At 36.6% G+C, this 20,157-nt stretch overlaps 1 protein-coding gene across 12 annotated transcripts in view; it reads left to right on the top strand.

The window, feature by feature from the left end:
• The window catches only part of PICALM (phosphatidylinositol binding clathrin assembly protein), a 134,193-nt gene that overhangs the window by 88,955 nt on the left and 25,081 nt on the right, over window positions 1–20,157 (top strand). For 5 of the 12 annotated variants that reach the window (XM_066248627.1, XM_066248650.1, XM_066248638.1 and 2 more), the window contains exons 12-14: window positions 372–475; window positions 8,512–8,661; window positions 18,039–18,146. In XM_066248627.1, the coding sequence (XP_066104724.1) occupies window positions 372–475; window positions 8,512–8,661; window positions 18,039–18,146 (362 nt within the window). The remainder of the gene's footprint in view (window positions 1–371; window positions 476–8,511; window positions 8,662–18,038; window positions 18,147–20,157) is intronic. The other 7 variants (XM_066248719.1, XM_066248727.1, XM_066248699.1 and 4 more) reach the window with 2 other exon arrangements.

Consider the following 20,157-nt stretch of genomic DNA (forward strand, 5'->3'; position numbering starts at 1 on the left):
CCTTAGATGTGTGCTGTTGTATGAGGGATATGCCATTGTTATTTTGCTGAAACTCTTCCTCCTTTTGAGATTTACATTATTGGGACTTTTTCTCAGTTTTTTTAAAAATTATTATTTTTTAATTTTTTTCCATTGATGGGGGGGGGTCAATTTGTTGTTCCATTTACCCGTGCACTCATTGGTTGTTTGTCATATATGCCCTAATCAGGAATTGAGCCTATGACCTTGGGATGACACTCTGTTCACGGAGCCACCTAGCCAGGGCCTCAGTTTCTTTTTAATGTTCTGATTTAGAGGAGCAGGAAAAGGGAATGACTAATATAGCAGAGTTTACCTAATAAATAAATCAACTTTTCAAAATATTTTTTTAGCACATCAAAGCTACCAAATGATTTGCTTGATTTGCAACAGCCAACTTTTCATCCGTCTGTACTTCCTATGTCAACTGCTTCTCAGGTAGCAAATACATGGGGAGGTAAGCATTCAAGAATTCTACTTTATATGTTGTATAGGTGTCTGCTCTCCCTTGTCTGTGGTATTTTACTTATTTGTATAATTTTTGTTAAATTTGATACATGAGAACTTAAAAATACTAAAATGGCAATGAAGTTAGTCCTTTTGAAGACATTTTCATTTATTTATAAATGTAGTTTTAGATTTCATGTTCAATTAAATTATGAAATGAGGTTTAATGAAGAAGAATAGGAATGACCAAATGTATGTTTCAGTGTAAAATTATTCTTTCAGTGTTGAAGTTCTACTCCATAATCAGAAAATGCGTAATAGTCATTTTACTTTTGGTATAGAAAAAAAAAATTACTTGCAGGGGGAAAAAAACTCATCTTGTGTAAGTATATAATAAAGTTCTAATAAAACTCAGAACTGTGTTATCAGGCAGTAAACTATATCCTGACCAGGAATGTCATGACAAATTTTATGCTACTTGTTTTTAAAATGTTGATTTAACTTAGACTTCTAAGATTTTGGTGTTCAAAGATTTTTCCATAGTACCAACAGGAATGTTTGCTGCCTGTCAGTTCTTTGATCTTGACGTGACCATATTATGACCATGTCCGTGGCATCTTTGAAGGAGTGAGCCTAGTCTCTTTGTCAATTTTTAACCACTTCTGCTTAGTCATTTAGTATGCTTTCAAATCATTTTCTTTGGTTGGTTTTGGTGTTTCTGTTTGTATATATGTAAGTATTATTTTATAAACACTCAAAAATTATTTGAGAAGAAAAGGAATATTCTGAGAAAGGATAATGTCTAGAGAACTACAGAGAATGGCAAGCTACCTTAAAACTTATGTGTGGCTTACATGTGAAATCTGAATTGATTGGCTTACTTTTCATGGCAAATATAAAATTAAAGAACAGTGAGTTTTTATGAATTAGATGTTTTTTCTTCTTTATTTTCATAATGTGAGGTTTAAGGACTTTATGTTTTGTTTTTTATAGCCATTTCTTAAGGCTATTTTGTATAATAAACATAATGTATGTGAAGGCAGAAGTTTTAAAATATTTTGTTCAAGGTTATACCTTCAATGTCTAGTTTATAATAGTACTTTATAAATAATTGTATGAATGGTCATTTTATTCCCCTAGATTGGTATTTCTGGTTCCTAACACAGATTAGGGAACAGGAATAGTAAAACACTAGATTTTTAGACAAATTTTTTGAGCCATAACTTAATTAAAAGCTAATACTCTCTGAAGGCAAGTTTAATTTAGCTAAATCTTAAAATTTGGGAGTAATAGTTTCTAAGTTTAAAGTCAATAAATACTTTATTAAAAAGTTTTTTTGATAAATGCCTTTTTTTAAAAAAAAGATTTTATTTATTAATTTTGCAGAGAAGGGAGAATGGGGAGGGGAGTGAGAAGTATCCATTCATAGTTGCTTCATTTTAGTTGTTCATTGATTGCTAGTCATATGTGCTTTGACAGGGTAAGCCCAGGGTTTCAAACTAGCAACCTCAGCATTTCAGGTTGACACTTGACCCACTAAACCAGTGGTAGTCAACCTGGTCTCTACCGCCCGCTAGTTTCAGCTTTCATGGTGGGCGGTAGCGAAGCAACCAAAGTGTAAATAAAAAGATAGATTTAACTATAGTAAATTGTTTTATAAAGATTTATTCTGCCAAACTTAGCAAAAATCCGACATAAAGTACTTGGTAAGTAATTATTATTATATACTTTAACTCAGGGGTCTCAAACTCGCGGCCCGCATGCGGCCCGCCAAACAATTTTGTGCGGCCCGCAGACTAATCCACGAAGTTCAAAAAATTTTGGATAAAATTAAGTAAGCCTAGGGGCCTACTTGTATTTTTCATTTCTCTAGCATCCTAGCTAGATATTAGCTTAGTTAACAGCAGTTGTGATGCGAACTACAGTTTCTGGTCGTTTTGTGACACTGAGTAAACTGCATGTACGATTGTGCTTGTTGTACTGATTTTTTTTTGTTTTCAACTGCAGTGAGAAAAGTGTTGCGTAACAGTTGCCTTTTGTAGACCTAGTGCGGCCGCCAGACAGCTGTGATCTTGCTCTGTGGCCCACATGCTGAGTTGAGTTTGAGACCCCTGCTTTAACTTGCTGTAACTCTGCTTTATAAATTTTATAAAGTTACTTCCAAACTTTATAAATCACCATTACTGTGGAACCGGTGGCGGTTAGAAAATTTTACTGCTAACAGAGATACAAAAGTGGGTGGTAGGTATAAAAAGATTGGCTAACCTTGCACTAAACTATCACAGGCAAGGTAAAGTTGGTAGATATTTTTTAGAATTTATCTGGGTGAACTGTAGATAACTGAGATTAAGAAGGGAGATTTTTTTTTCTTTGTTTTCTTCTATTTAGTGAGAGGAGGGAAGGCAGAGACAGACTTTCATATGCACCCCAACTGAGATCCACCCAGAAAGCCCCTATGGGCAGATACTCTGCTCATCTGGGGCATTGCTCAGCAACTGAGCTCTTTCCTGGAATCTGAGCAGGAGGCCATGGAGCCATCCCCAGCACCTGGGGCCAAATCGCTCCCAGGGAGCCATGGCTGCTGGAGAGGGAGAGGGGGAGGGATGGAGAAGCAGATGGGTGCTTATCTTATGTGCCTTGACTGGGAACTGAACCCAGGACATCCACACACCAGGCCAGTGCTCTACCACTGAGCCAACTGGCCAAAGCCAAGAAAAGAGTTTCTTAATATCCTAATAAGTCTTAGTTTTAGAGTTTTTAATCCGCCAAAATTTACACGCTTATTTTTTGCTTATTGTAAAGTGCTTAAGAAAATGGTAGTAGAATGAGCATACCATTTAAGTAGTTTCAGCTTGCTTCTCTTTAAAAAAAAAAAAAAAAGAGCAGTTTTTCTAAATTAAGGTTGAAAAGTATTTTTCTCAGTAGATGAAAATTTCTACAGAAAACTGAGAACTAATATAACATGCCAAAACAACTTAACTCTGAAATTGTTTAATCTGGACACCATATCCTATTAATTATAACAGTGACAAATTAAAGCTTTTGCTTAAAATTATTTTGAGGTCATATATGAAAGCAAATATACTGTTACTGTAGGAGAATAATTTTAAGTAATTGCAGCCTGTAAGAATTGTTCCATGTCCTGTTACAAGAAATATTCCGTAGCAATCTGTGATTACAATGTTGAAATACATTTAATTGTGTTTTATTTTTCTGTTTTTGGTTATTTTGCCTTATGTACCATTTCATCACAATTTCCCCATATTTTAACATTAGGCTTGCTATGTACAAGTGAGACTCTTAAAAATGTTACAAGTATAAATCAAGTACAGTGGGATCAAGTACAAAGGCACAAAACCTTATTATGTGTGAGGAAAGGACAGTGATCTTCACTGTGACCTTCTCAATTTAAGAAGAACTAAGTCTTGTCTTGACTTTCATGTAAAATATTTGGCTCCTGGGTTGGTGGTAATTTCAGAGTTTGACTCCTGAATGTTAGATAGTATTTTAAGCAAAAATTTTGAAGATTTCCTAACTTAGTATATTCATTTTTAGACATTCAGACTAAGATTTTTTTACTGTATAAAATTAGACTGAAATAATTAAATAAATCTTAAATATAAAAAGCTTTGGTCATAATGATAATTTTAAAAGGTTTTTAAAAAATTAACCATTTGCTTGAACATTTGAAATATATAGCATGTGACCAAAGACAGTTATTTTTAATGATTCTAAAATCTTATTTATGCTTTTCATTTGCTAAAAATTGATGTTAACAAATTTGATATTTTAGTTCTTACCATAAACACTACAGAGAAAATGTATATTCCTTATAGGTTAGTGTTAGGGAGTGAAAGGGAAGTAAGTTTCATATGTTTATGTGAAAGCCATGTAAGATTCCACTGAAAAGAGAGAACACACGCTTTCCTGTTCTTCTTACTGTATTATTAATGAGCCTTTGATTTTCAAGAAATGGTCTGGAGTCTAAGCAAGCACTTGTATTGAATACTAATATCTGAGATTTAAGTTTCCATCACTTTGAAAACTTGGAGTTACACCAGATCAAACAATATCCAATATTATCAACTTGGTACACTTGAATATTTTAAGCAAGATTTCAAATTTTAATTGAGGCAAAATGAATTATCCATTCTAGAGTTTTACTCTCAGCTGGCATGAAACAACATTTTATGAAAAAATTCACATTTTCTGTGTGTAAAGGGATTAGTCTCAAGACTAATATGACAGAACTGTTTTTTTGTTGTTGTTGTTGTTTTTGTGAGATAAAGAGACAGAAAGAAGGGGGGAAGGGAAGAACTGAGAAGCATCAACTCATAGTTGCTTCACTTCAGTTGTTTTTTTTTCTGAAATTAGAAACAGGGAGGCAGTCAGACAGACTCCCGCATGCGCCCGACTGGGATCCACCCGGCATACCCACCAGGGGGTGATGCTCTGCCCATCTGGGGCGTTGCTCTGTTATGACCAGAGCCATTCTAGCGCCTGAAGCAGAGGTCATGGAGCCATCCTCAGCGCACGGGTCAACTTTGCTCCAATGGAGCCTCGGCTGCGGGAGGGGAAGAGAGAGACAGAGAGGAAGGAGAAGGGGAGGGGTGGAGAAGCAGATGGTTGCTTCCCCTGTGTACCCTGGCCGGGAATCGAACCCGGGACTCTTGCACGCCAGGCCAACACTCTACCACTGAGTCAACCAGTCAGGGCCTCACTTTAGTTGTTTTTATTGATTTCTTCTCATCTATGCCTTGATATGGGGGAGTGGGAGCTCAAGCTGAGCCAGTGACCTTGGGCTCAAGCCAGTGACCTTGGGATCATATTGATGACAAGCCCACACTCTTGCCAGAACTCCAGGTTTTGAACCGGGGCCCTCAGCTTCCTGGGCCAAAGCTCAATCCACTGCGCCACCATCAGTCAGTCTGAACTGGTTCTGTGTTCATCTTTTTTACCTTTTTTGGATTATTTTTCTGCGATTCTATTGTAACATAAAAGTAAACTTTCAAGTGAGTAATGATAAAAATAATGGAGTATTTATTTTTAATATCTTAAGGAATTAAGAGTAAAGTTACAGTTAGTGAGTCAAGTTTAAGTTGGAATAGCTAGAACATGATTTTTTTGTCTTAATATTTTTGTTTAGTATAGTGTCCATTAGTACATTAATATCATTCTAGAATATGTGTAATGTTTTGTCAAGTAGATTAAGAGCTGATTTTTCTTATTGTCTGATTGACCTAAATACAGATGCACTTGCACATGACTGCATATTCTTCTCTTAGTTATTTGTATAATAGGAAATGATACCATGTACTTAGATAAAACACGATCAGTGGCACAGCAGATAACTAGTGACCTTTCCCAATTATGTCTTTTCTCATAAACCAGTGGATTTGTGGCAGAAATGTGTTTCTTTTTTGAGTGACTTCTCTTATGACTTCATTTGCACTGTAAACTAGAGAGATCTACTTTGTTGATTATTGTCCAAAAAAATGTAATGTACTTTAAAAACCTCCCTGCCACTATTGTATATAGCACTTAAAACCAAACTGATAAGTCTAAGCTTAATGCAGCTTTGTTTTTTTTATATTTATTGAGAGAGAGAGAGAGAGAAACATCTATTTATAGTTGCTTCTTCACTTTAGCTGTTCACTGATTGTCTCTCTTACATGCCTTGAATGAGGGGATCAAGCTGAGCCAGTGACCTCTTGCTCAAGCCAGTGACCTTGGGCTTCAATCCAGCAACCTTGAGATAATGTCAATGAGCTCGTGCTCAAGCTGGCAACTTCAGGGTTTCAAACCAGAGACCTCAGCATTCTGGTTCAGTGCTCTTTCCATTGTGCCACCACTGATCAGGCTCCTTTCTTTTCTTTTTTCTTTTCTCTTTTGTTTTATTAAGTGAGAGGAGGGGAGGCAGAGAGACAGACTCCTGTATGCACTACAACTGGGATCCACCCGGAAAGCCCCCTATAGGGCAATGCTCTTCTCATATGGGGCCATTGCTTGTCATCTAAGCTATTTTTAGCACCTAAGGGAGAGGCCACCAGGGAGCCATCCTTAGCACCTGGCGCTAACTCTCTCGAACTTATCAAACCACAGCTGTGAGAGGGTTGGAGAGGGAGGGTGGAGAGGCAGATGGTTGCAACTCCTGTGTGCCCTGACCAGGAATCAAACTCGGGACACCCACATGCTGAGCCCATGCTACCACTGAGCCAACTAGCCAGTGCCCAGGCTCCTTTATTATATAAGTAGTTAGAATGATCACCATTACATTTTTATTTTAGTACAAAAAATCCAACATATTGCCCTGGCCAGATGGCTCAGTTCTTTAGAGCACTGTCCTGAAGTGCAGAAGTTACTGGTTTGATCCTCAACCGGAGCATGTACAGGAACAGATCGCTCTTCTTGTGTCACTCTATTTCCCTTTCTCTCTCACTAAAGTCAAGAAATAACATTTTTTAAAAAATTTAACCTACTGTATCTATTTTCTACTTCTTATTTCTGAATTATTTTTTTTCTGATTGTTTTCACTCCTTGTTCCATTTATTGAGGGGTATGGGGTGAAGAAGACGTTAAAACATGATTCATTTGATTTTGAATAGTACCCAAGTGAATTTTGATACCTTTGTAAGACTTTATTTTTGTCTGTGAATTGATGTTCCATATTAATTCCTAATTCCTAGAAAGGGCCTTAAGTGATAACAAAAATTTAAAAAAGATTTATTATATTTAAGCCACTGACCTCAATATTTTTGTCATATTTTTTTGTAGTCAGTTGTGGGATTGTGGAGCAATCGCCTTGAATTGATTGACTTTAAGGAATAGATGCCTTTATCATAGTGAATAACCTGTTCTTGGGCCATTGCTGCCTTCTTATTGTTCCTTCATATAATCTTAGAGTAAAATACAGTGCTTGGGGAACACAGTATTCTTCAGTGATGGTCACAAATGAGAATAGGCAGCAGCTGTTGTCTTCTCATTTTTTATTGTTACAAGAGATAAAATTATGACACTGTTTTTGCTACTTTTTGTTTTTTCCTCTCTCTATTTACTAAGGTAGGATGAATGGCTTTCAATCATTAGAAAGCTGATTATCTTGAATGAGGTATATGTATCATAAATACCTGGTCCTAAAACAACTTTACATGTAGAATTTGATAATAGGGTATGCATGCTAACATTCTAGTAGAAAATAATATTTTTGTTATTTTTTCAGCAAATTTTTATTTTATTAATATTTTTATTTTTTTAATAATTGAATTAATTGGGATGACATTGGTTTACAAAACTGTATACTACAGGTTTCGAATGTATAACTTAATATAGCCACCATCTGTATACCGCATTGTGCACCCTCCACCCCAAAGAAAGTCTCTGTCCCTATTTTCCCCCAATTTGCTCACCTCCACCTTTCCCTCACCCCCTTTCCATCTGGCTACTGCCATTTGTTGTCTGTGTTTATATGTTATGTACATATGTTTTTTTAGCTAATCCTTCAGCTAAATTTTAAAGCCAACTCTTTAAAACTCTTAGCTTGGCCTTCAAAACTGTTCACAGTGTACTACATGGCCAGTCGTTAGCCTCTGTTTTAAATGAAACCCCATTGTTAGACCTTTATCTTTATTTTCTTATTTCCTACTTCTGAACCTATACAAGACATCATTTTTTTGAGTAAATGTAGTTATGCCACCAAAGTCAATACATTCCCACCTGGGGCGGGTTTTATGGTTCAAGGTAGGTGGCTGTTTCACATAAGCATTTTATTCTTTTTTAATTACCTAATTTTGGCTTCCTAACGCTGGAAAGCATATCTGTCCTTAATATGTTTCTATTAATGGACACCTAAATTTGTTTTTTTCTGAGGATTCACTTTAAAATATGTTAAATACAGTTCTTTCATTTTGGTGATTAAGTATTTTTGCATTTAAAGTTAATAAACAGTGATATAGCTACTACTTTTCACTTTGCATCTTTTCACTAATTACAATACTAATTAATTTACTTCCTTTCTTCATTTTGCTGTAATGCACTTGGACTACACAGATCCTTTCTCTGCTACTGTAGATGCTGTTGATGATGCCATTCCAAGCTTAAATCCTTTCCTCACAAAAAGTAGTGGTGATGTTCACCTTCCCATTTCTTCAGATGTATCCACTTTTACTACTAGGACACCTACTCATGAAATGTTTGTTGGTAAAGTACCATTTAACCTTTCTTTCCAATTTATGTTTATATTGCCTAAGTATTTTTTAACATTCATTAATTACTTTTTAAAGCACTGCAATAATTACTTTGGATCTTAATATCAAATTTTAAAGTAACTGAATAGCAATAATGTATAGTAAGGTTTTAAAATTGATGCTAGTATCCCTAATTTTATTTAATGCAAGTTTTTAGGAAAGAAAATTACCTTTGAAATTAGACTTTTTTTAGTGTTCTCTGACATACTACATTGCAGTAGTCATAACTGTCTAACATCCCATACTGCATTCTGTTTGTTAGTTCAGAGTCAGTTATTAGAAGAGGTGGTTGAAGCATAATATTACTTAAAAGTTCATGCATGTGTGCTTATATTTTTCCTTTTTATTTTTAAGAGGGTGGTTATATTAGTAGTTTTCGGGACTGTTATATTAGTAGCTATCTTATCCTTTTTTTTTTCTTTTTGAACTGTGAGTAGTATAATTTTAGATTATCTAAAATCCATGCATACCCTCTAGCTCTGTTATAATGGTCTCACTTTAATGTTAGCCCTGAGATAAATGAAGAGATTGTAAAGCAACTTGGCCAAATAACTTTTAATTGCAATATAAAAATCCATAAAAAGGCAAAATTTCACACAAAAATTATATAAGAAGAGTAAAATTTTAAGTATATAATGAAACTGAAATGTTTTTGAATCCTTCTAAAAAGATACTAAACCTCCCTTAAAAGATGGTGAATCTGCTTTTAATACAGTTAAACAAAATAGCTTAAGGTGACACAAATTAAATCTTTGATTAACACAATGTGCAGAAAATCATCTATGTACCCTAGATATAGATCATGTCATGAATATTCTGTTAGCTATATCTGAAAGAGAGGAAGGAAGGAAGGTGACTAGAAAGCAAATAGTTGGAGATTTGAGAACATTGCAAAGGCAGGTGCTCTAGTTATATATATATAATATATATATATTATATATATAATTAGTCTCATAGCTCCACAGTATTGCCATAATTCCTTCATGTCATTATAATACATTAAAAATTATATAAAAAGGTGAAACTAAATTTAACATTTTCTTACTCTATAGAAAATTTGTCAAATGGAGTACCTTATTTGCTTTAAAATGAGGGGTTACTAGAGTTATCCTTGGAGTTTTATTATTTTTTAATCTTACAAGTTTTTTTCTTTATATTGACTGTGTATACACTGGTAAATGTTTAGTAAATATGGCTGCTTGTGTCTTTTTAAGTCAGTTTTCTTAATTTGGATATACGAAACAGGTATGTCTTTGCTTTGGGCCATATGTTATTTTCCATATTTTAGGTTAGAACAGTACATGGGCTTTAGGCTGTCACATCTTTATGTACTGAAGAGGGACAGAATGGAGAACAGTAGTAACTTTAAGCTAAAGATTCTTGTAATTTCAAATTGAAACAACAGAAGCAGAATTAAAAATAAAAACGCCATTGTTAGTTATTATTTTGGCTCTTCAAGGAAAGTCTGTAGCAAGAGGAACATACACTAGGAGTGTCATTTTCCTAATGTTTCTTAAGTTTAAGGTCTGTGGAGTTGAGACAAAAAGAAGGCCCAAAGCAGAGCAGATTAGTAGAGTTGATGGACATACACTCTAAGGGAGTAGGTGCATTTGAAAATCAAAGTCATAAAATTGGTGATTCAGAGTTGTCAAAGACCTCCAGAGAAAGTTTGGCCCAGCTCAACTCTCATACTGGTAAGAGAATATTACCATCTTATGGATGGGTCACCTGAGTTCCGACATGTTAAGTGCATCACTGTATCTTAGCTGTTGGGAGGAAAGCCTGAAGCAGGAGACCTGCGGTTTTGCTCTGCAATGCCCTTTCCCTGATGCAAGTACAGACTTTTAATTTAAACCCTTACTTTCTCTTTCTGAGAGCAAACAGTACAAATAAAAATATTAAATAATAGTTTTTTAAGAAATCACATCTGCCCTGACTCAGTAGCTAAAGTATCATCCCGGCATGCCAGGGGTCACAGGTTCGGCCGCTGTTCAGGCCACAGACGAGAAACAGTCAGCGGGTGCACAACTAAATCGAACAGTTAATGGAACAGGTTAATGCTTCTCCCTTTCTCTTCCCCTTCACCTCTCCTCCCTCTCTCCCTCTCCCTTCCACTCTCTCTCAAGTCAAAGGAAAAATAATTTAAAAAAATCTTATCTGCTGCCTGACCAGGCGGTGGCGCAGTGGATAGAGCGTCGGACTGGGATGCGGAAGTACCCAGGTTCGAGACCCCAGAGGTCGCGCGCGGGCTCATCTGGCTTGAGCAAAGAGCTCGCCAGCTTGGACCCAAGGTCGCTGGCTCCAGCAGGGGGTTACTGGGTCTGCTGAAGGCCCGTGGTCAAGGCACGTGTGAGAAAGCAATCAATGAACAACTAAGAAGTCGCAAGGCGCAACGAGAAACTGATGATTGATGCTTCTCATCTCTCTCTGTTCCTGTCTGTCTGTCCCTGTCTATCTCTGCCTCTAAAAAAAAAAAAAAAAAAAAAAAAAAAAATCTTATCTGCTATGTCATGTCTTGAGAAACAAAAAAGTTACTATTAAATACTCATTTTTAATGAAATGAGTACAGAAGAGGAAACTAAAAATCACTTGTGTCAACTATTAGTCTAGAACAAGGTCAGCAAACTTATTAAAAGGTCAGGTTGTAAATATTTTTAGCTCTTGAGCCACGTAGTCTCTGTCACAGCTATTCATCTTTGACATTATAGCCTAATACATAAACATGTGTTCCAAAACTGTTTACCAAGACATGTAGCTGTAATTTGCTGATGCCTGCCCTAGAAGAGGCTTTTTAATAAGAAGCCTTTCAATCCAAGTTAAAAGTTTCTGAGAAGTAGTTGAGTAGTAAAAATTCCAACAGTTTATTTCTCAGAGTGGTAAGAGCACGAAAGGCCCACCCATGCTGAGCCATTCCTGGAGTTGCATCACCTGACTAGCCACTGACCACATATTGTCATTTAAACTCAAATTAATTAAAACTAAATGTTAAATAACGTTAAAATTTTATTTTCTAAATTGTACTAGCCACATTTTTTATTGCTCAGTGGCACATGTGACAAGTGCTACTGTATTGTACAGGACAGGTTTATAGAACATTTCTGTCACTAAAAATTAGTGCTATTGCCTAGTTCTGCTTTAGAACACTGGTCAAGCAAGCATATTATTTAAAGGGCTATATAATTTAGTGTTTACAGGATACATAAATTCTCAATTGTATGTTCTTTTTGTTTGCTTGTGTGTTTGTTTATAACAACCCATTAAAAATGTACAAATCATTTTTAGCTCGCATGAGCTTGTAAAGATAGGCCACAACCTGTGGTTTGCCAATTTCTGATCTGTAGAGAACAACCCAGAAAAATCAGAATAGTTATGTAGATACACTTTCAGCTCTTTTAGAGAAGGACAGTGATCTGATGATGTGATGCTCAGTATACCAGGTAGCTTGTCCTCGTGAAAGTTGTAAGGATACTGAATTGTAAGTCAAGGGGAGTGGGTTATGGTCTCAGCTATGCAGTGCCTGTGACCCTGTCTAGACCTGCTTCCTCATCTGTAAAAGAGAACATTAGAAGACAGATTAATATTAGCTAAAACACCAACTGGTCCATGTTCGTTCTTTTGTTTTTTAATGTAAACGGATGCACTGTTCATTATTTTTTTTAAAATTATTTTAAATATAGTATTCATAATGGAGCCTTATGTTCTCTTTTTAGTAAGTTTTCATTTGAAGAATACCAAATGTGAGGACTTTCTGGTTTTTTGTATGTTTTTAATTACTCCAGTCTACTTTTAATGGTTCTTCTGTGCTTTCCCCCCACCGCCATGCCTTATCTGATTCTTTTTCTGGTACTCAGTCTTATCCCAATACTACCCTTAAGTGCCATGGCCCTTTCACTGTAGCTGGTTTATTTGGAGATAGGCAATAATATCTCTAAAATTTATCAATTTATGCAAGACAGATTTCTTTTTGTTGTTTTTCTTAAATGAATTTTTAAAATATTTGTAGGTAGAAGATACTTGATTTTAAAGAGTAGATTACTTTTTTCTGAATTTTATTTCCTTGGTTAAACACATTGTTTTGTGAATGGATGCCTCTCATCTTTCAGTTACTTTACTTTCACTTAAGCTTTAAAATTCTCAAGAAAGTTGGTAATATTTTAATTTTACAAGCTTATAGAATTTAAAGCTCTTTAGATGGGTGATAATGATCCAACAGTAGATAGTTTTGACTTAAGTTGTTGCACAAGTGTTAGGGAGAGTCTACTGGAAAGAGACAGGCTTTACCAGCTGTGTGCAAGGGACTTAGAAATGGGATGCAGTTCCAGGGAGGTGTGGTCAATTTGATATTCATCTGTGTCTTTCCAAATACGTTCTTGGCCAGTACAGTAGAAATTAAACCTCGAAATCCAGCTGATTTTTTTGTGCATAGGAGTTGATTGCCGTAGTTACATTGGCATTAAGAAGTAGGTTTGACACAACTAAAGAACTGACTGAGGTTTTTGACTGGCAGTAAGAATTGGAAATGATTTAAAAATATTTTAAAATAGAATATATGAGGGAATTGGGTGGAAAGAATATGTATGGAATCTAGTAAACTTAAGTTTGGATTCCAGTTCTACTCTAACCTGTATGACTTTAAACAAGTATTTAATCTTTCTAAACCTATGAAAATTGGCATAATAATGTCTTATAGAATTGCAGTGATGGTTACATATGTGACTGTGTAACATCCAGCACTATCACTGGCACGTACAATTATCATTAAAACTACACTTAAAAAACATCTTGTGTATGCAGATCATTTCATTTTTGGATTGTACTTTTTACCTAAATTATTATTTAATTATCAGGTATAATTTTTTTGTTATTTTTTCCATTGATTTGTAGGGGTGGGGAGAGGGAGACAGAAGTATCAACTTGTTGTTCCACTTAGTTTCATTTAGTTATGCACTCACTGGTTGCTTCTTATATGTGCCCTGACCGGGGATCTAACCTGCAGCCTCAGTGTGCCTGAATGACACTATCCACTTTAGCAACCTGGCCTGGGCCATCAGGTACAATTTTGAACACTGATTGTTTTTACATTGCTTTTAGATTTTAAAATCGCCAAGGGTTGTTCACATTTTTGGCTAGTATTTGCTGGGAAAAGGCTCAAGTTCAAGAAGTTCATAAAACTTGAAGAGTTCTGATGGATAGATAGAATTAATTACTATAGCTATAAAAATAATTTATTTTTTTAACTGCTGGTTTATAGAAGATGAGATACTTAGGATAAACTGAAAACCCAAATAGAATCTAGAATCAAACAAATTGGGGTTTAAATCTTGGTTTCACCACTTGCTATTATCTTTGACCTTGGGTAAACTGTATAATTAGTCACTTAGTCTCCTAATCTGTAAAATGAGGTAATACTATTATAGGGTTGTTATGAGGTTTAAGTAATACTCTATTTATAAAGCTTTGCATTGTGTTTAATAGGAATTAATAAATAGTAGCACCTACTGTCACAAAAAAAGTGTGAGGCCTCATTTATTATGAAACTACCACCAAAATCCATTAACAATCCAGCCAATTTTTCTTTAGGTTTCCCAAGTTTGTTTATCTTGTACCTTTAGCTAATATATTATTTTCCTCTTGAGATTAGCCGTGCAGGGCAGTGGTTTATAAATGTTCTACAAAGTGGTGTTAGTCAGTGACAGAATTTTTCTGGGCCATGGTGAAACGAAATAGTAGACAGTTCAGTGTAGTGATTATTTTGTAAAGTTGACCTTAATTTGGAGAGTCTGTTAGTACATCTTTTTTTTTTTTTGGTATTTTTCCGAAGCTGGAAACGGGGAGGCAGTCAGACAGACTCCCGCATGTGCCCAACCGGGATCCACCCGGCATGTCCACCAGGGGGCAATGCTCTGCCCATCTTGGGGCGTAGCTCTGCCGCAATCAGAGCCATTCTAGCGCCTGAGGCAGAGGCCACAGAGCCATCCTCAGTGCCCGTGCAAACTTTGCTCCAGTAGAGCCTTGGCTGCGGGAGGGGAAGAGAGAGACAGAGAGGAAGGAGAGGGGGGGAGGGGTGGAGAAGCAGATGGGCGCTTCTCCTGTGTGCCCTGGCCAGGAATCGAACCTGGGACTCCTGCACGCCAGGCCGATGCTCTACCACTGAGCCAACCGGCCAGGGCCAGTACATCTTTTTTTTTTGTCTCCCCAATTTTTTTTTGAAATGATAATATTAATTTTGTATATTTTTTAAAGTAACTTTTAAAAATTAAAGGTTGACTGTCCTTGACAGTCTCCCAAAAAGTGACCCCGGGGACAAAAGGCCATTAAGTTGATGGTGGGCATTGAAGTGATAATGAAAGCGTGTGTATTACCAGCATTTATTAATTACTTTAAAAACTGTTATTTTGAAAATAAGCTACTTGCTTCCCCAGTAGTGAATTCGCTATTATAATTATTAAAAATTTATTTGTAGCCCTGGCCGGTTGGCTCAGCGGTAGAGCGTCGGCCTAGCGTGCGGAGGACCCAGGTTTGATTCCCGGCCAGGGCACACAGGAGAAGTGCCCATTTGCTTCTCCACCCCTCCGCCGCGCTTTCCTCTCTGTCTCTCTCTTCCCCTCCCGCAGCCAAGGCTCCATTGGAGCAAAGATGGCCCGGGCGCTGGGGATGGCTCTGTGGCCTCTGCCTCAGGCGCTAGAGTGGCTCTGGTCGCAACATGGTGATGCCCAGGATGGGCAGAGCATCGCCCCCTGGTGGGCAGAGCATCGCCCCTGGTGGGCGTGCTGGGTGGATCCCGGTTGGGCGCATGCGGGAGTCTGTCTGACTGTCTCTCCCTGTTTCCAGCTTCAGAAAAATGGAAAAAAAAAAATTTATTTGTACATGTTTTCTATGTCTTTGTAGAAGTTTAAGTTTGAGTTACTAGCTCTTGGATTGTTACGTGTTTATACTTTCAAACATTTTATACTTTTAGGTAATAATAATGTAATTTCACAGATTGGTCCCCTAGGTGTCTCAGAAGATGGCTTCTCTCTTTATAGAAAGTAATAAACTTGTTTTCATGATACTATAAAAAAATAGTCTTATCTCTGATATCAATCAAATTCTAGAAAGTTGGGATAAAAATAGCAAGAGAAAATAAAAATTTGGTATACTTACTGTCCTAGTTATAAATTATTGTTCCATGTATTTTTCTACAGTTAGTGACATTATAGCCAAGATATTGTTTCCAGAATGATAAACATTATGCATATTTCTTTTAACTAGGAAAGTGTGATGATAGCATGGACACATAATTAAGCTTGATAGATTTTTGTCTTTTTTGAGTAGAAATATTGATTATTTCTGTAAGGAAGGTAACCAGTAAGCCATGATATAATTTTTAAACAGCTTGTACAAATATTATTAAATTGGTAAGTCTGTATCATTTTAGGAAACTTTAGGTGAAATGTCAGATTTATATACTAAATTATTTTGTATTTTGATAGTATTTGTGCTGTCATTGAATGACCACTGTCTTTGAATTAAGTTATTTTAAGGGTTAAACACTTATGAAAATAAGATCAAACTTGTATATTCTTAAAAATTTGTGCCAGCAGAATATTCATGTTATGATATGAAATATTACTTTTAAAGTAGTATCATATTATTAATGTGTACTAAATTGCGTGAGTCATTGTTAATAAGTTGTTAGTTTCTGGCCTCTGTCTTTGAGGACTTTGTACTTCTCAGCAAATCTTATCCTCCTTTTTTACTGTGTGTTCTTTTTGTTGTTGTTTTTAAAGACCAGTCTTTAGTACAACATTGTATTGTACTTTATATCCTGGTGTGTACAGCAAGATTTCAAAGTGCAATTCTGACAGACTTAAAGTCCGTTAGCAGAAAGAAAGAGAGCCTATGTTTAGGACTCAAAAGCTTAACTTATACCTAATGATATATATAGTTCTTAACTTTCTAATATCTTTTTTTTTTATTCTGGGTTTATAGAATTCAGAAATGAAAGAGAATTTAGGAGCCATTTATATAGCTTTCAACAAAGTAGAAGAATTCATTCTTTGTGATCTTTCCTAGACTATTCTCTATTTGGATGTATACTTAGTGATTTGAAAGTTCCCCAAGATATGTGACAACCCTTATAATTTTAGATTATTTTAATTCTTTTCCATCCCTAGAAATTCAGAACCTCACAAAAAATACCTCATACAATTGCAAACCTTATATTTGTTACCTCAGTGTAGTATTGTTTCAGGGGCATGGGCTGGGTGTTGATTTAATACCACTAGCTTCAGTGTAAAACAGACAAGAAAGAAGAAGGTTTCCTATTTATGTTTTAGTATTTTAGATAAGAGTTAGGTACATTAGCATGTTTGATTTTATATTTGTCAACCCCATTGTTGGAACTAATAAATTGAAGTTAGAGGGGAGGTTAGAGGGATGGTGGGAGTTGAAAATGATCTGAGTATCGGGTGGTTGATTTTCAGGAAGCACCTTGATAAAGGGGACATGAGGATTAGTGAGTTGCAACTTTCAGAATCCTGTCACTTCTCAGATGAACTTAATCATACAGCTTTTCATTAATCATTGACAGAGGGAAAAAGACTCTTGGAGATACCAGGTGGATTAATCTGATTTTTTTTTTTACAGAGACAGAGAGAGAGTCAGAGAGAGGGATAGATAGGGACAGACAGATAGGAACGAAGAGAGATGAGAGGCATCAATTATCAGTTTTTCATTGCGACACCTTAGTTCATTGATTGCTTTCTCATATGTGCCTTGACTGTAGGCCTTCAGCAGAGGTAGTACCCTTGCTCAAGCCAGAGACTTTGGGTCCAAGCTGGTGAGCTTTTGCTCAAGCCAGATGAGCCCGCACTCAAGCTGGCGACCTCGGGATCTCGAACCTGGGTCCTCTGCATCCCAGTCTGATGCTCTATCCACTGCGCCACCGCCTAGTCAGGCTGGATTAATCTGATTTTAAAGCAACATAGACTTACTTATTTCATTCCCAAATGAACCCTTACATTGTGTTTATTATAGGTGTGTTTATTTTTTTAAAGATAATCAGTATACAACATTAAGGTAAAAATAAGCAGAGATTTTTTTTCTCTCTGTAACAAAACATACTAATAGTTCACCTTCACTTGTTCTTCTGTTTTCTTTGTCAGTGGGATGATTTTGTTGTGGAAAATGGAATCAACAATGAGGTGTGGTAGTGGAGGAAACATTTTGCTTGCCGGGTTGGCTTTTGTTGTGGGAATTTTTTGCTTTTTCCATTCTATTATCATTACAAAAGAGGCTGTAAATACAGACTTATTAAAGAACCAAACTTTTTGTATTTGTTTTTCCTAGGATTCACTCCTTCTCCAGTTGCACAGCCACATCCTTCAGCAGGCCTTAATGTTGACTTCGAATCTGTGTTTGGAAATAAATCTACCAATGTTATTGTAGATTCTGGGGGTAAGAAAAATTTATTTTATTAACATTGCTATAATGTTTTAATTTAGATTCTGTGTAACGATAGATAATTCTCCTTTTAACATGTATAAATAGATTAAATTGCAGTAGCCAAAGAAGTTGTTCCTCCTCCCCTAACCACTAGATTAAAGAACTTCAAGGGACTATTTACTATTACCCTTTCTTAGTGACAGTTTTTTTTTTTTTTTTTTTTTTTTTTTTTCATTTTTCTGAAGCTGGAAACAGGGAGAGACAGTCAGACAGACTCCCGCATGCGCCTGACCGGGATCCACCCGGCACGCCCACCAGGGGCGGTGCTCTGCCCCCCAGGGGGCGATGCTCTGCCCATCCTGGGCGTCGCCATATTGCGACCAGAGCCACTCTAGCGCCTGAGGCAGAGGCCACAGAGCCATGCCCAGCGCCCGGGCCATCTTTGCTCCAATGGAGCCTTGGCTGCGGGAGGGGAAGAGAGAGACAGAGAGGAAAGCGCGGCGGAGGGGTGGAGAAGCAAATGGGCGCTTCTCCTATGTGCCCTGGCCGGGAATCGAACCCGGGTCCTCCGTTAGTGACAGTTTTGAGTCTGGGAAGATTTTGTTTCTGTAAGAGCTTAAACAAGAGGGGAAAAAAGAGGTTTGGCTCAACTTAGAGTGCTTAGTTGATACTGGCTGTGTATAGATTGTTGGGCTTTTAACTCATGAGAATTTTTACCCTGTACTAAAAGGAAATTGGCTTTTTTTAAAATTAGGGAACTGTACCTGTGGTACTTAGAGTTGTTGATTGAGATAGTCCATCGATAAACAGCTCGAATGTATTAAATATCAGAGCTTGTGGGTATAGGCGCTTTTTATTGTTCTGAGGATGATTATTACTATATTGTTCTCATTCGTTTGTCTTAAAAGAAATTGATTAATATGTAGAGCGAGGTTTCTACTTATTTCCATTTAATATCTTGTTAATTAGAAGTTTATAAAGATTATACATTCCTATAAAATTAACAATTCTATTCTTACCATGGATGGCCTTTGATTTTGGTTAATACAGTGTGTCCTTAAAGTCATGGTGCACTTTTGACCGGTCACAGGAAAGCAACAAAGACGATAGAAATGTGAAATCTGCACCAAATAAAAGGGAAACTCTCCCAGTTTCATACCTATTCAGTGCAGTTCGATGTGGGCTCACGCACAGATTTTTTAGGGCTCCTTAGGTAGCTATCCCGTATAGCCTCTACAGACTCATCACTGACTAATGGCCTACCAGAACTGGGTTTCTCCACCAAACTGCCGGTTTCCTTCAACTGCTTATCCCACCGAGTAATGTTATTCCTATGTGATGGCGCTTCGTTATAAACGCGCCGATATTCACGTTGCACTTTGGTCATGGATTCGAATTTAGCGAGCCACAGAACACACTGAACTTTCCTCTGTACCGTCCACATCTCGACTGGCATGGCTGTGGGCTGCTCCACTGTATACATGGTGTTACATCATCATCTGTGCATGCGCACATGCTGCCACATCAGCCTACAGAAACTGGGAGGATGTTCCTTTTATTTGGTGCAGATTTCACATTTCTATCATCTTTTGTTGCTTTCCTGTGACCGGTCAAAAGTGCACCATGACTTTATGGACACACTGTACTTAGATTCAAGTCATTTAAAGAAATATATTGATGTCTTCTTAATTTTATAATATACAATTAGTTATCCAAAACATAAGAAGTCAGCTGATAGAGAGTATTTATAGACTAAGGATTTGAGGGTTTTTTCTGTATATTAATAGGGTTATAATTTTACTTTTTGATGCATTTGACTTTTTCCTTTTGAGTTTTTCCTGCTGGGAAAAGGGAGAAAGAGAGTAGAAAATAATTGTTTGTATTTTTAAACCACCATTTTTAGTGATTTTATCAAATTCTCTGATATTTCTAGATTATACTATTGAGCTTTTCAGGTGTTGGTTTGATTGGTTTATCTTTGCCGTCTACCTTTTGATAGAAGACTGTAAGGGGTTTTATTGTA

Source organism: Saccopteryx bilineata, chromosome 1 (assembly GCF_036850765.1).
Source record: "Saccopteryx bilineata isolate mSacBil1 chromosome 1, mSacBil1_pri_phased_curated, whole genome shotgun sequence".
In the NCBI taxonomy this organism is placed as follows: domain Eukaryota; kingdom Metazoa; phylum Chordata; class Mammalia; order Chiroptera; family Emballonuridae; genus Saccopteryx; species Saccopteryx bilineata.